The 12826-nt window shown below is 48.4% G+C and overlaps 1 protein-coding gene and 1 long non-coding RNA gene across 2 annotated transcripts in view; one reads left to right on the top strand and one right to left on the bottom strand.

The window, feature by feature from the left end:
• Nucleotides 1-12826, top strand: part of RAPGEF3 (Rap guanine nucleotide exchange factor 3) — an 870850-nt gene that overhangs the window by 364484 nt on the left and 493540 nt on the right. Inside the window, exon 5 of the mRNA XM_085654789.1 lies at nt 3939-4060. Coding sequence (XP_085510915.1) covers nt 3939-4060 — 122 coding nt within the window. The remainder of the gene's footprint in view (nt 1-3938; nt 4061-12826) is intronic.
• LOC146856579 (uncharacterized) overlaps nt 2952-12826 on the bottom strand; it is a 221423-nt gene continuing 211548 nt past the window's right edge. The window contains exon 2 of the long non-coding RNA XR_014981535.1: nt 2952-4109. This is a non-coding gene — a long non-coding RNA (uncharacterized LOC146856579). The remainder of the gene's footprint in view (nt 4110-12826) is intronic.

The raw sequence follows: 12826 nt of genomic DNA, 5'->3' as shown, positions 1-12826 counted from the left end.
CTAAAGATGTTAAATCAGACTTTGTGTGTGTAGATATATAATCATATACTGTCAAAGTCAGATTTAAAAGTGTTAATATTGGTGAATTCGATGTCAATGTACACCATGAAATGTAATGTCGATGTACACCATAAACTGTGCACGCATAACAATGTCAAAAACAGTAAAAGCAATGTTGATATCTACGACAACGGTGCACACAATAATGAGAATGTCAGTAAATATATCAATGACCGCCATGTTTTATGCATACGCAGCAACAAGCTCATATCATTGCTGTCAAATTCACGCAAGATGACCGCCCCATCAACCCCAAGTCAGAAATACGTTGTCAGACAGGCCCTGCGACCGAAACCCAGGCTTACTGATTGATAGGTCACAGGTGGGGTTACATTCAGCCGAAAGACAAACACGCAACCAGGGAAAACCCTACTCCACTGCCCCACATATTGCAATCGAACTTGTTCTTAGCAGGGAGCTTTTTGTAGTCACTCATTCCCATGTAGCAGTGGCATCAGTAAATAATGGAGTCTTTCCATCTACTATAACCTTCAGTTTGGCAGGAAAGAGGATCATTACTGAATGTTCAATTCCCATAGCCAATGTTTCTCTTTGAGGAATGAAATATGCTCTTGCAGAATTGCTAGGGAGCCATTTGGGAATATTATTACAGAATTTCTCTCAAACCCTATAGGGCTCTAATGTCTTTCGCATTGGAGTATAAGGTTGCGGTCTCTGTGATTTACTAGACAGGCTATAACAGGTCTTGGTCATCCCTCCAGGACGACAGGGAATTGGCACCCTATATGCTTGCTCCATGGAGAAAATGTTCAAGAGGATCTTTAGGCACTTCAGTTCTGGTAATGCAATCTTCTAAGAAGAGCTCCATGTTGGGGCCTTCTGCTCTCCCTGCCAGTCCCGCTATTCTGATTTTGTTTTTCCTGGATCTGTTTTTGGCTTCTTCTCCCTATATTTAAGGAATCAACACCAATTAGTCCTCATTTGGTTTGGTATTGACATTAATTCAGCTGTAAGAGTTACAAATAATGATTCTCTTTCCTTGACTTTGTTTGTTTCTTTTTCCTCAGAAGGTTGACTGCAACAGCCACAGCATCTATTTATTTTTTCACTGACTCTCTAGTGTCTTGGAAGGCCTGCCGGGTTTGATTGAAATTGCCGTTCCCTTAGTCAGATGGCTGGGTCAACAAGGGCATTTTATTATTTGATTGAAATTGCCGTTCCCTTAGTCAGATGGCTGGGTCAACAAGGCATTTTATTATTAGCGTGTTCTGGGGCAAGGTGTCTGTGAAAAGGTGCATGTCATTATTGATATTTTTTGATGTGCTCATCGTTATGCAGGAAGTGGTTGCGCTTCTGTCAGTGAATAAGATCAGCATGATTTCAATGAGGTTCACTGCTTAGCAGCAGATACAGGGGAGGAAGGACGAGTGGGGTCTCTCCACAGGAGTATCCCCTCTTACAGCAGTCGCTCTAGTGAGGCTTCCTTTCTTACCTGACCATTGAGCTAGGTGCCCATATGCACTTTTATGTTTTGCAGGGCATAAAAGCTGCTTTTCAGTTCATCAATCTCTCTTGGTTTACTCCATCCATGGCCATCAAGCAATTCACAGCCTTTGTGCAAACTTAGGGGATGGGTGAAGATAAGGAGGGAGTTCACTAGCAATTCACCATGCTCATCTAGCATGCTCCGTAGGACGTGCCTCTCCTACTTCACAGTTCCAAATAGTAATCACTGTGCAGTTTTCTTTCGATTCATTCAGGATTGTTTAGTAGTATGCTGTCCTCTGTGGAACTTCAGGTTGGTGTTAGGCTAGCCCCTTCATTTTGGTTATAGGGGCCAATCACCAGTGGTCTTGTATCACAGGTTTAGTCCTAGGTGGCAGGTGGATTACTATGCCAACAGATGTCTCATTTTCTGCTTCTCCACTGCATGCTCACCAACTGGCCTCGCTGCCATATCATCTGGTTGCAGGAAGAAAAGTTATTTATTTGTTTAGTTAATCTGGGGTATTTTTTAAGCAAAGCTATCACTTTGAAGGGAATCTCTTGGAGCTAAGTGTTTTGAATGAGTATGGCGAGAAAGCACATAAAAGCGCACACTCATTTTTGCACCCTGGTGCGAGGCTGTGCACATTGCACAAGGCAGCCACATTACATAGCTAGCACAGGGGATGGCAGCAGCAGCAGGCTAATCTTAGTAGATATGTCTGCACTGTGTCCCCCCTTGCACAACACAGTACAGCAACGTTGGTTGCTGTGCTGTGTTACATCGACAATTAGAAAATCTAACCTATTGTGTCAACAGATTAGAGCCCTCAATCAGTCTGTTTCCTTTGGACACATCCTGCGATCACTACCTATTGCCATTGACTTCAGGGTCCAGCGGCCTCATCCCCACCTTGCTTCAGCACCCCGGCATGGACTCCCATTCAGCAGGGACAGAGGCTGGGAAGAGGTTGTCTCACACATGCAAACACTGTTGTCCTCAATGTTGCCTCCAACAGTCAAGACGTGGTCACTGGCAGATAGGCCTCAATCCCTGATGTCGATTTAGCTGGTTGCATCGCTTTCTCTCTAAGGATGGGCTGCTCTCCAGCCATCGTCCTTGGTGGTCTTTCCCCACGTCATGAAAATGGCTTCCAGACAGGTCAGCCCTTGAGCACATCCAACGGCAAAACCTCTGTGGGCTGCTGTGCTTTGTGCCGGGGGAAATCACCGCAGCTGCACCGCTCGCATTGGGTTTTCCTAAGGGGTAAGCCTGGTTTCTGAGAGGAGTACTGCTTGACTGTATCTAGAGTAAAATAATTGCAAATATGTGTTAAGTATAATACATTAGTGGAATTGACTACCCACTTTAGTGTGGAACAGAAAAGTTCTGCATCAGCCAATATGCCTTGCGAGCCACTACAAAAACAACACCAAACTCCATATTGAATTTATTCCTTTTATTGAGGAGTTCTGCTGCAATAAACAGTACACATGCAAACATCTATAAATGTACAAATAATGCGCGTGTATCTATGAATGAGTACACAGTAAGCAGGAACAATTCATCCTTTCCACTCCATTGAGGTTCTCTTGTGTACATCCTGTGGGACAAGAGGGGTCAGATGATATGAGGAGACGTGTTCTCAGTGTATTTCTGACGTGAAGGAGATAAATAAGCCCAGTGCTTAACTTGTAAAAAAATAAAGTGCCAGGGCCTTTGTTAGGGTGCCACTTCATCCATTGCCCCTGCGAGCCGGCCAATGACAGAATCAACACAACTGCTACAAGTGTATTAATTCAGACTATTCGAGGCCTCCAAAGCTTTAAGAATGGGTTGGGCGGCAAGTTTTACTTAATTTTAATATATATTGAATTAATAAACAACTGTTGTTGTGGTCATCTCTAATGCAGACAAACAGTGCAACCATGTGGCGCACTGTAATAAGTGCCGGTGTTGAACATTTAAGGGCTGGTGCCGAGCACCGGAAACCATCGGCTCAAATTAAGCACTGAATAAGACTAGACTGTGGCTGTGGTACCGTGGTCTCTGGTTTTTTTTTGGCTGCATGGGTTCCGAAAGAGTGGGTGTCCTACGTGATTGCTTCAAGTGAAAGCTTTTTCCACAAAAGTGCAATTTATTTGAATAACTCCTCTTTGAAGGTTGATAATGTTTCTCTTATTATTTAACCTGACAATATTTCATCTATGTTTATTTTGTCAGTTGGTCACCGTTTCACTCCATCTCCATTACATACGTCTTTGGCAGCCCTGCGGTCTTCCCATTCACCAATTAGTCTTTCCTATCTAGGATTTTCTGTTTTTGTTTTGGGGGTGCACCAATGAGCCCTGGGGGTACATCTTCAATGCATAGAACGTCTGATTAATATAGCAAACCTTGATTTTCATCTGCTGTGTTATGATTTTTACAGGCAGTGCTGCTCAGGGAAGGAGCTTGTGGATTGGCTGATCCGCGCCAGCCCGACAGTCCAGTTCCGGAGTCAAGCAGTTGGGATCTGGCAAGTGTTGTTGGATGAAGGCGCTCTCATTCATGGTAAGGTGGCCGTCAATGTCGAGCAAGATCCGTAGCTAAAGTTTCAAATCTGCCCAAAAAGAAGAAAATCTTAGTTAAACTTTGAATTTAAATTATTCTCAGGCAAATGTCTTAATGTTGGTTAAATGCTGTCTGATTAGGAATGTTTACAAGCATTCTGTTTACAATTACATTTACTTATAAAGAACAATACATTGTATGATTTATAAGTGAAAGGACCTGGTGTAATGTTTTTTGCAGGATTATTTGTTTCTTCTGTCAATATCCATCCTGCCAGCTGACCTTCAATAAGCTCCTCCTTTCAAGCCCTCAAAATGTTGTTCTTTCCCCACTGATCATTTTGGTTAGCTTTCTGCTGATCTCCCACAACAACACAACATCAAATTTACCACCCACTTGAGTGTGCGACAGCGACCAAGACAGTCTTTTAAGGGCATCCCTGTGCTCTCCTGCTGACCTCTCAGTATCTTTAGGAAAGGTTTTGTAAATTCCACTGCTCTATCCCAAATTGTCGTTACAGTGTCTGTTTTTGTTGTGGTGTGGCAGGCTTTTTCTGCACCAATGACAATGTACTAATAATCTCATAATTTCTGCTTTCTTTTCCAAGTGAGCAATGGTTCCTTCATGCTATTGGACTAAGACAAAAACGAATGATCAGAATAAATCAATATAACAAGTTAACAAAAGAGACTACAGTAATAAGCACCTGGTGAAACTGATCCACCAGATTGCTCACAGTAATATTGCACAGGTAGCCAAGACTTAGTTGTAAATTGATGAATCCTCCTTTGACTCTTAGAACATTCTCAATTTCTTCTATGTAGTGCGCTCACCGTCTGCCAAATCTGGCCACTTGGCTTTCAAATGTCACTCCTTCTTGAGACCTCAATGCTCCCGCACTCGTCACAACTTTGGGTAGCTAAATTTACAGAAAGGAAGTGCTCCTACACTTCAAACTGTCTCTGAGGTTGTGTTTCACTTGGCTTTTCTCTGCACTGTGTTAAGTTTTGAGGTACCCAGTATATGCTCCTCATTACGACAGTTCCTCCCCGAAAGAACTTCAGTGCCTCGGTTTCAGCAGGCAGGAGAGGATTCGAGCTTCCTTCCGTGCGGGAGAAGGTCCCTCTTTGTCCAGTGTATACTAATCTCAGCTACAACATGTAGTCACTCTTGGGGATCGCTCAAGGTAGCTAAGTAATCAGAAAAACTGCTGCCTGGCTGTGTGAAGGCTAGAAGGGAACTAGGGAACTAGTTCCACCCTGGGGTGCCACTGCGCATGGTCTGTGGCATGTGGAGAAGTGTGGCTCAATGGTTAGAGTGGCAGACCCTGATGGAGAGTTCTGGCCCGGGACCAGAGTTCAATCCCCCGCCTCGGCGGGTCTTGGATTCAATTTCCTCGGACCTGATAATTCTCGCCTCGGTGCCTATTCTAATCATGGGTCCCACGCTGCAACTCTGGGCAATAGCTTGCTTAATCTCCACAACGGCCCCAGCAGCGCTGGGATGCCTGGCTTCACCATGGGTGTGCCCAGGAGTGGACATTTCACAGGGAAAGGTCTGGAAGGGTTCCACAGCGGTATGAGTAAAAGCGCCAGGATACCCCCGTTGGGGGTGGCAGTACGCTATACAAGTACATACACATTTACATTTTGTTAACACACAGGGGCTCATTTATGAGCCCCTGCGTCACATTTGCGCCACCGGTGCGTCACTTTTTGTGACGCACTAGCGGCGTAAAACATGCGCCATGTCGTGCCATATTTACGACGTGACGCATCTAGGTAGATGCGTCACTTCGTAAACCCCTGCACTACATCATACCTGCGCCAGGTATAATGTATGCAGGGTGGGCGTACCCCCGCAAGAAAGGGTCGTAGGAGTGGCGCAGAGAAATCTGAGATTTCGCTGCGCCACTACTAGGCCGTCAATGCGTCAAAACCTTGCGCCTGCCTCATGGCAGGCGTAAGGGTGACGCAGGCCCTTTCACATGGGGCTTGCCCCATGTGAAAGGAACATTGCTGGAGTTGCGTCAGGCTTCCGACATAACTCCAGCAATGCGCCACTTTTTGCGCTGACAGATACTTCAGTTATACTGACGTATCTGTCCTTCCTTGCGACATGATGCGTTATATTATATTATATTATAAATATGACGCATCACTGATGTCGAAAGGAGGTCGCACTGCGTTGTGACGCATCGCTGCTTTCAAGCAGCGATGCGTCACTTCTCATAAATGAGGCCCACAGTACCCAACAATGATGCCCAAAGGCAGCTGAAATACAATCAAAACTGCAGTGTTGCCCACCCCACATACCTTTATTTAATGCAACTATATTGCTCCTTTTTTAACCATTCTTTAAAAAGGTGATGCCCTGAAATTCCCTGCACAGACTATCGATGACTTTCAGAAATGAAGTTCTAAAACCATAATGAAGATGTGGCTGGTTTATTAGCATTTATTATTATTGCTATAGTTTTTTTTTATGGTTTATTATAGTTGTAATATTTTATTCCGGTTCATGCAGCTCCATCAAATACAAGCCTCCTTCAGCCCGAGCCCACAGTAACGGCTGCTGCTTTGTACCACACCACACCGCAGAACACCTTTCACATAGATCTACAAGTGCAGAAGTACATGAGACTGTATGAGAAGGAGAATCATCATGGCATTGCAGGTTTGGGGGCCAGGGCCGGACTGGTCGTAGCGGGTACCGGGCAATCCCCCGGTGCGCCGCACTGGTGGGGGCCGGTTTTGGGCCCCTGGGGGCCGTTTTTGTTAGAGGGCCGTTGCTGCAAAATTGGCCCTGTAACAAAATTAGCCGAAAACCGGTCCTGGCAAAGAGCAATTTGCCAGGGCCAGTTTTGGTTCCCAGTCCGGCCCTGTTGGGGGCTGGCCGACATGCTACAGACCAAGGGTAGTGTGACTAGCCTGGCTAATACGTGCATTCCAAAGAGAGGAAAGGCATAGGTACCAGACCGCCATCTTGGCTCATAGGAGAACTGCATGGCCCAGCTTGCTTAGATTAATTGGAGCCCACCACTGTTATTTCATTTAGCATGCCATGACATGTATAAGGATCTAGCCCCCTGCTGAGGCGCAAAGCAGAGAGGGTATGAATAAAATGTTTTTGGGGTCCTAACTAAGAAGTGAACATTTTGTACTGACATAATTACCTTCCGTATTATTTCATCGGTTGTCGCAGTTTTGGCGCAAGTGTTTCACTTTAAGTGGGCGGCACAGAGGCACCATTGACAATGATTTTGAACGTCTTTAAATGTTATAGTTATATCCTTTGATGCATTGATGTTTTTCACAAATGTCCATTCATTCTGGTTTTTTGTGTTAAACAAAGACAGAATTATCATTTGACCCCACAATTTGCATGTTTATAACACGGATTATTGGATTGAGCAGTGCTAATTTGTAAAATAATGAGTGCCTGTGTCCTTAACCTGCTCAGAACAACGCGGTCGGCGTTATATAATGCCAGCACGCCCAGTACCAAGAATGGGTAGTCCTGAAACTACCTTAGGCATCCTTGTAATTAGGGCTCTCGGTGTTATGGTATTTTATTTTTTGACATTTCCGTCTGTATTTATCCATATTTATTTTTTGTCAACTTTATCTGTACTTATCCATATTTATTATTGTTTTTGTGAGAAAAATAAAGCTGAAACTGGTATATTTCCACATTTATTTAACCAATAAATATGCAGTCATGCTTGAATGCCTGCCAGGTTTCAGTGATATGAACAACCGCAGAAGATAAATCAACGCACTTTTATGAAAATATGCACATTTCAGTATCAGCCTTGAACATATCTACTGCTGTTAAGTGGCGTAGCAAGGGGGGTGGCGGTGCGCCTGGGTGGCACGAGCTTTGGGGTGGCAGCATCCCCCGCTCTTTCCTGCAATGTGTTGGGCGGCAAACGCTGGATTTGTTCACCAACACCTCCCTCCCCGCTCTTACGGCTGCCACAGGCAGTAAAGGCTGTAACTACCACGGGCGAAGAAGGCCTAGCTACGCCACTGCTGCTGTTTAAGCCTCTTTATCAAAATTCCTTTTTTAAACCCTCTTACCTAGCAATCTACACAGTTATTGGCCTGGCAGTCATGGCAAAGTGTATTTAGATTCTCTCCAAAAACACCCAACTTTCGTTTTTATCCACATTAAAAAATAAATACAGACAAGAAAATAAATGGTTTTCTGTCTGTATTTATCTGTAAAAAATCAGTAAAAAACTGAAATGGGGAGCCCTACTTATAAACCAGTGCCAGATACTCCATGCCCTTTATCTCACTCGTGCAGGTTCCTTCCTTTTTCCTAGGTGACGGTTTTCTGTCTTACACTTCCTCCTTAGTTCCCCTTTATGTGTTTTTTTCCCTCTCCCGCTCTCGGAAAAGACTAATAGGAAAAAAGAAATGGCCGCCCACAAAAATGTGTGCCTGTGGGCCCCAGCGACTCAAATTAAGCACTAAATTTGAGTATCGCTTTCTGGAACGCCATATGCTAATATTTTGTCTTTGAAGAGGTCTCCTATGGTACACGACATTTGAGCACAGTACATATTCCACCTCTCCTCCCCTCTCAGAACTGGATGCCAGACATGCTTCTTATTTCAGTTATGGACCTATCTCATTAGAAAAACAACAGACCCACAACTTCGGGCCATAAGACATCCACTTTAACACCAGGTAAAAAACAGAACAAATTCATTTTGCACTGACATAGCAACAATAATTAGCCCATAGTAAGATTATTCTATTTTGGCCAGGGAGGTCTGTGGGGCTGGCAGGTTTCTCTGCCTGGAGTGGTCTGTGGAGCTGGCAGATTCTGTGCCTGTGGAGGTCAGTGGGACTGGCAGGTTTCTGTGCTCAGGGAGGTCTCTGGGGCTGGCAGGTTTCTGTGCCCAGGGAGGTCTGTGGGACTGCCAGGTTTCGGTACCCTGGGAGGTCTGTGGGGCTAACAGGTTTCTGTGCCTGGGGAGGTCTGTGGGACTGGCTGGATTTTGTGCCTGGGGAGGTCTATGGCACTGGCAGGTTTCTCTGCCTGGGGAGGTCTGTGGGACTGGCAGGTTTCTCTGCCTGGTGAGGTCTTTGGGGCTGGCAGGATTCTGTGCTTGTGGAGGTCTGTGGGGCTGGCAGGTTTCTCTGCCTGGAGAGGTCTGTGGGGCTGGCAGGTTTCTGTGCTAGGTGAGGTCTGTGGGGCTGCAGGTTTCTGTGCCTGGGGTGGTCTGTGGGGCTGGGAGGTTTCTATGCTTGGTGAGGTCTGTGGGGCTGGCAGATTCTGTGCCTGTGGAGGTCTGTGGGACTGCCAGGTTTCTGTGCTGGGGGAGGTCTGTGGGGCTGGCAGGTGTCTGTGCTTGGGGATGTCTGTGGGGCTGGCAGGTATCTGTGCCCAGAGAGGTCTGTGGGACTGGCAGGTTTCTGTGCCCGGAGAGGTCTGTGGGGCTGGCAGGTTTCTCTGCCTGGGGAGGTCTGTGGGACTGGCAGGTTTCTGTGCTCAGAGAGGTCTGTGAGACTGGCATGTTTCTGTGCCCGGGGAGGTTTGTGGGACTGGCAGGTATCTGTGCCCAGAGAGGTCTGTGGGACTGGCAGGTTTCTGTGCCCGGAGAGGTCTGTGGGACTGGCAGGTTTCTCTGCCTGGGGAGGTCTGTGGGACTGGCAGGTTTCTGTGCCCAGAGAGGTCTGTGAGACTGACATGTTTCTGTGCCCGGGGAGGTTTGTGGGACTGGCAGGTATCTGTGCCCAGAGAGGTCTGTGGGACTGGCAGGTTTCTGTGCCCGGAGAGGTCTGTGGGACTGGCAGGTTTCTCTGCCTGGGGAGGTCTGTGGGACTGGCAGGTTTCTGTGCCCAGAGAGGTCTGTGAGACTGACATGTTTCTGTGCCCGGGGAGGTTTGTGGGACTGGCAGGTATCTGTGCCCAGAGAGGTCTGTGGGACTGGCAGGTTTCTGTGCCCGGAGAGGTCTGTGGGACTGGCAGGTTTCTCTGCCTGGGGAGGTCTGTGGGTCTAGCAGGTTTCTGTGCCTGGGGAGGTCTGTGGGGCTGGCAGGTTTCTCTGCCTGGGGAGGTCTGTGGGACTGGCAGGTTTCTGTGCCCTGGGAGGTCTGTGGGGCTAACAGGTTTCTCTGCCTGGAGAGGTCAGTGTGACTGGCAGGATTCTGTGCCTGGGGAGGTCAGTGGGACTGGCTGGTTTCTGTGCCCGGGGAGGTCTGTGGGGACTGGCAGGTTTCTCTGCCTGGGGAGGTCTCTGGGACTGGCAGGTTTCTGTGCCCAGAGAGGTCTGCGAGACTGGCATGTTTCTGTGCCCGGGGAGGTTTGTGGGACTGGCAGGTATCTGTGCCCAGAGAGGTCTGTGGGACTGGCAGGTTTCTGTGCCCGGAGAGATCTGTGGGTCTAGCAAGTTTCTCTGCCTGGGGAGGTCTGTGGGGCTGGCAGGTGTCTCTGCCTGGGGAGGTCTGTGGGACTGGCAGGTTTCTGTGCCCGGGGAGGTCTGTGGGGATGGCAGGTTTCTGTGCCCGGGGAGGTCAATGGAACTGGCAGGTTTCTGTGCTTGGGGAGGTCTGTGGGACTGGCAGGATTCTGTGCCTGGGGAGGTCTGTGTGTCTGGCAGGTTTCTCTGCCTGTGGAGGTCTGTGGGACTGGCAGGTTTCTCTGTCTGGGGAGGTCTGTGGGGCTGGCAAGATTCTGTGCTTGGGGAGGTCTGTGGGGTTGGCAGGTTTCTCTGCCTGGAGTGGTCTGTGGAGATGGCAGATTCTTTGCCTGTGGAGGTCTATGGGACTGGCAGGTTTCTGTGCCCGGGGAGGTCTGTGGGACTGGCAGGTTTCTGTACCCTGGGAGGTCTGTGGGGCTAACAGGTTTCTGTGCCTGGGGAGGTCTGTGGGACTGGCTGGGTTTTGTGCATGGGGAGGTCTATGGCACTGGCAGGTTTCTCTGCCTGGGGAGGTCTGTGGGACTGGCAGGTTTCTCTGCCTGGGGAGGTCTGTGGGGCTGGCAGGATTCTGTGCTTGGGGAGGTCTGTGGGGCTGGCAGGTGTCTGTGCTAGGTGAGGTCTGTGGGGCTGCAGGTTTCTGTGCCTGGGGAGGTCTGTGGGGCTGGCAGGTTTCTATGCTTGGTGAGGTCTGTGGGACTGGCAGATTCTGTGCCTGTGGAGGTCTGTGGGACTGCCAGGTTTCTGTGCTGGGGAGGTCTGTGGGGCTGGCAGATTCTGTGCCTGTGGAGGTCTGTGGGACTATCAGGTGTCTGTGCTTGGGGAGGTCAGTGGGACGGGCTTGTTTCTGTGCCCGGGGAGGTCTGTTGGACTGGAAGGTTTCTGTGCCCAGAGAGGTCTGTGGGACTGGCAGGTTTCTCTGCCTGGGGAGGTCTGTGGGACTGGCAGGATTCTCTGCCTGGAGAGGTCTGTGGGGCTGGCAGGCTTCTCTATCTGGGGAGGTCTGTGGGGATGGCAGGTTTCTGTGCCTGTTTAGGTCTTTGGGACTGGCTGGTTTCTGTGCTTGGGGAGGTCTGTGGGGCTGGCAGGTTTCTATGCCCGGGGAGGTCTGTGAGACTCGCAGGTTTCTGTCTCCGGGGAGGTCTGTGGTGCTGGCAGGTTTCTCTGCCTGGAGTGGTCTGTGGTGATGGCAGATTCTGTGCCTGGAGAGGTCAGTGGGGCTGGCAGGATTCTCTGCCCGGGGAGGTTTGTGGGTCTGGCAGGATTCTATGCCTGTAGAGGTATGTGGGATTGGGTGGATTCTCTGCCTGGGGAGGTCTGTGGGACTGGCATGTTTCTCTGCTTGAGTTCTGTGGGACTGGCAGGTTTCTGTGCTTGGGGCAGTGGCGTAAAATAAGTCCCCGCAGCCTCCTCGGTGCAGGGTGGGCCCTCAAGCTCCAGGGGACCTCCTCTGCAAAAGTGGTAGGTGGTGGCCCGGGGAGGGGGCCCCCTCCGTGTACTTTGCAGGGGGGCCCCCTCAACTTTCGTTACGCCACTGCAGAACTCGCACACGGACAAGATTCCCTTTCAGACAGTATCTCTGTCTTCAACTCGGTGCAGCCCCCACTGCCTTTTGGCAAGTGTCAGTCTCAACCCAGTGGACATTTAAGAAATATAAGTCAAAGAAGGAAATTTCCATAAAAGTCGAAACGTTCATGGCCTGGTTGGGAAAAGGTTTCAGGTTTCTGTACACAGAGTAGCTCTTTTGGCCAGCAGAACTGAGTTGAATGTAAAGTTGATAATAGCAATCATGGGTCAGTCTGTTTTGTGTGAACCATCAGTTAACGGAGGGACCCTCCATGGAGAGACAAATGCAATGACTTTGAGAAGAATATCCTACCAATAAACTGGTCTCCAAGAAGTTGTTTCATGGAGTGTTCAGGCCGTGGAGTTTCATGCTGAAGATTTTTTTTTAAACTTGGAAATGTAGATTTCGGGAAGAATCTGTAACTCATTGCCAACCATGTAGAAGAGAACAAAAAGCATTGGCAATGCCAATATTTTTCACCTACCTGACCTTTTAGATTTGTCTATGTTTTAGCCGTGTTGCACAGCAGCATGACTTAAAAGAAAAGCGATATGGTGTTCTGCTTGGGTTTTCGGATCAGATAGAACCCGCTCAGCAGAGCCTCTCTAACCCAAACCAGAACGTTACCCCCTCCCTAGGGCCTATTCACACCTAAATAACCACATATATGTACCACCTAAGGACAGGGAATTCCTACTATATATACCAAGACCTACAAGTCACAGCCTCGCGGTCCCAAACGGACCCAGGACTTCCTGCCCAGACG

Source organism: Triturus cristatus, chromosome 4_1 (genome assembly GCF_964204655.1).
Source record: "Triturus cristatus chromosome 4_1, aTriCri1.1, whole genome shotgun sequence".
Classification (NCBI taxonomy): Eukaryota; Metazoa; Chordata; class Amphibia; order Caudata; family Salamandridae; genus Triturus; species Triturus cristatus.
This window is presented reverse-complemented; position numbering and strand designations above follow the sequence as displayed.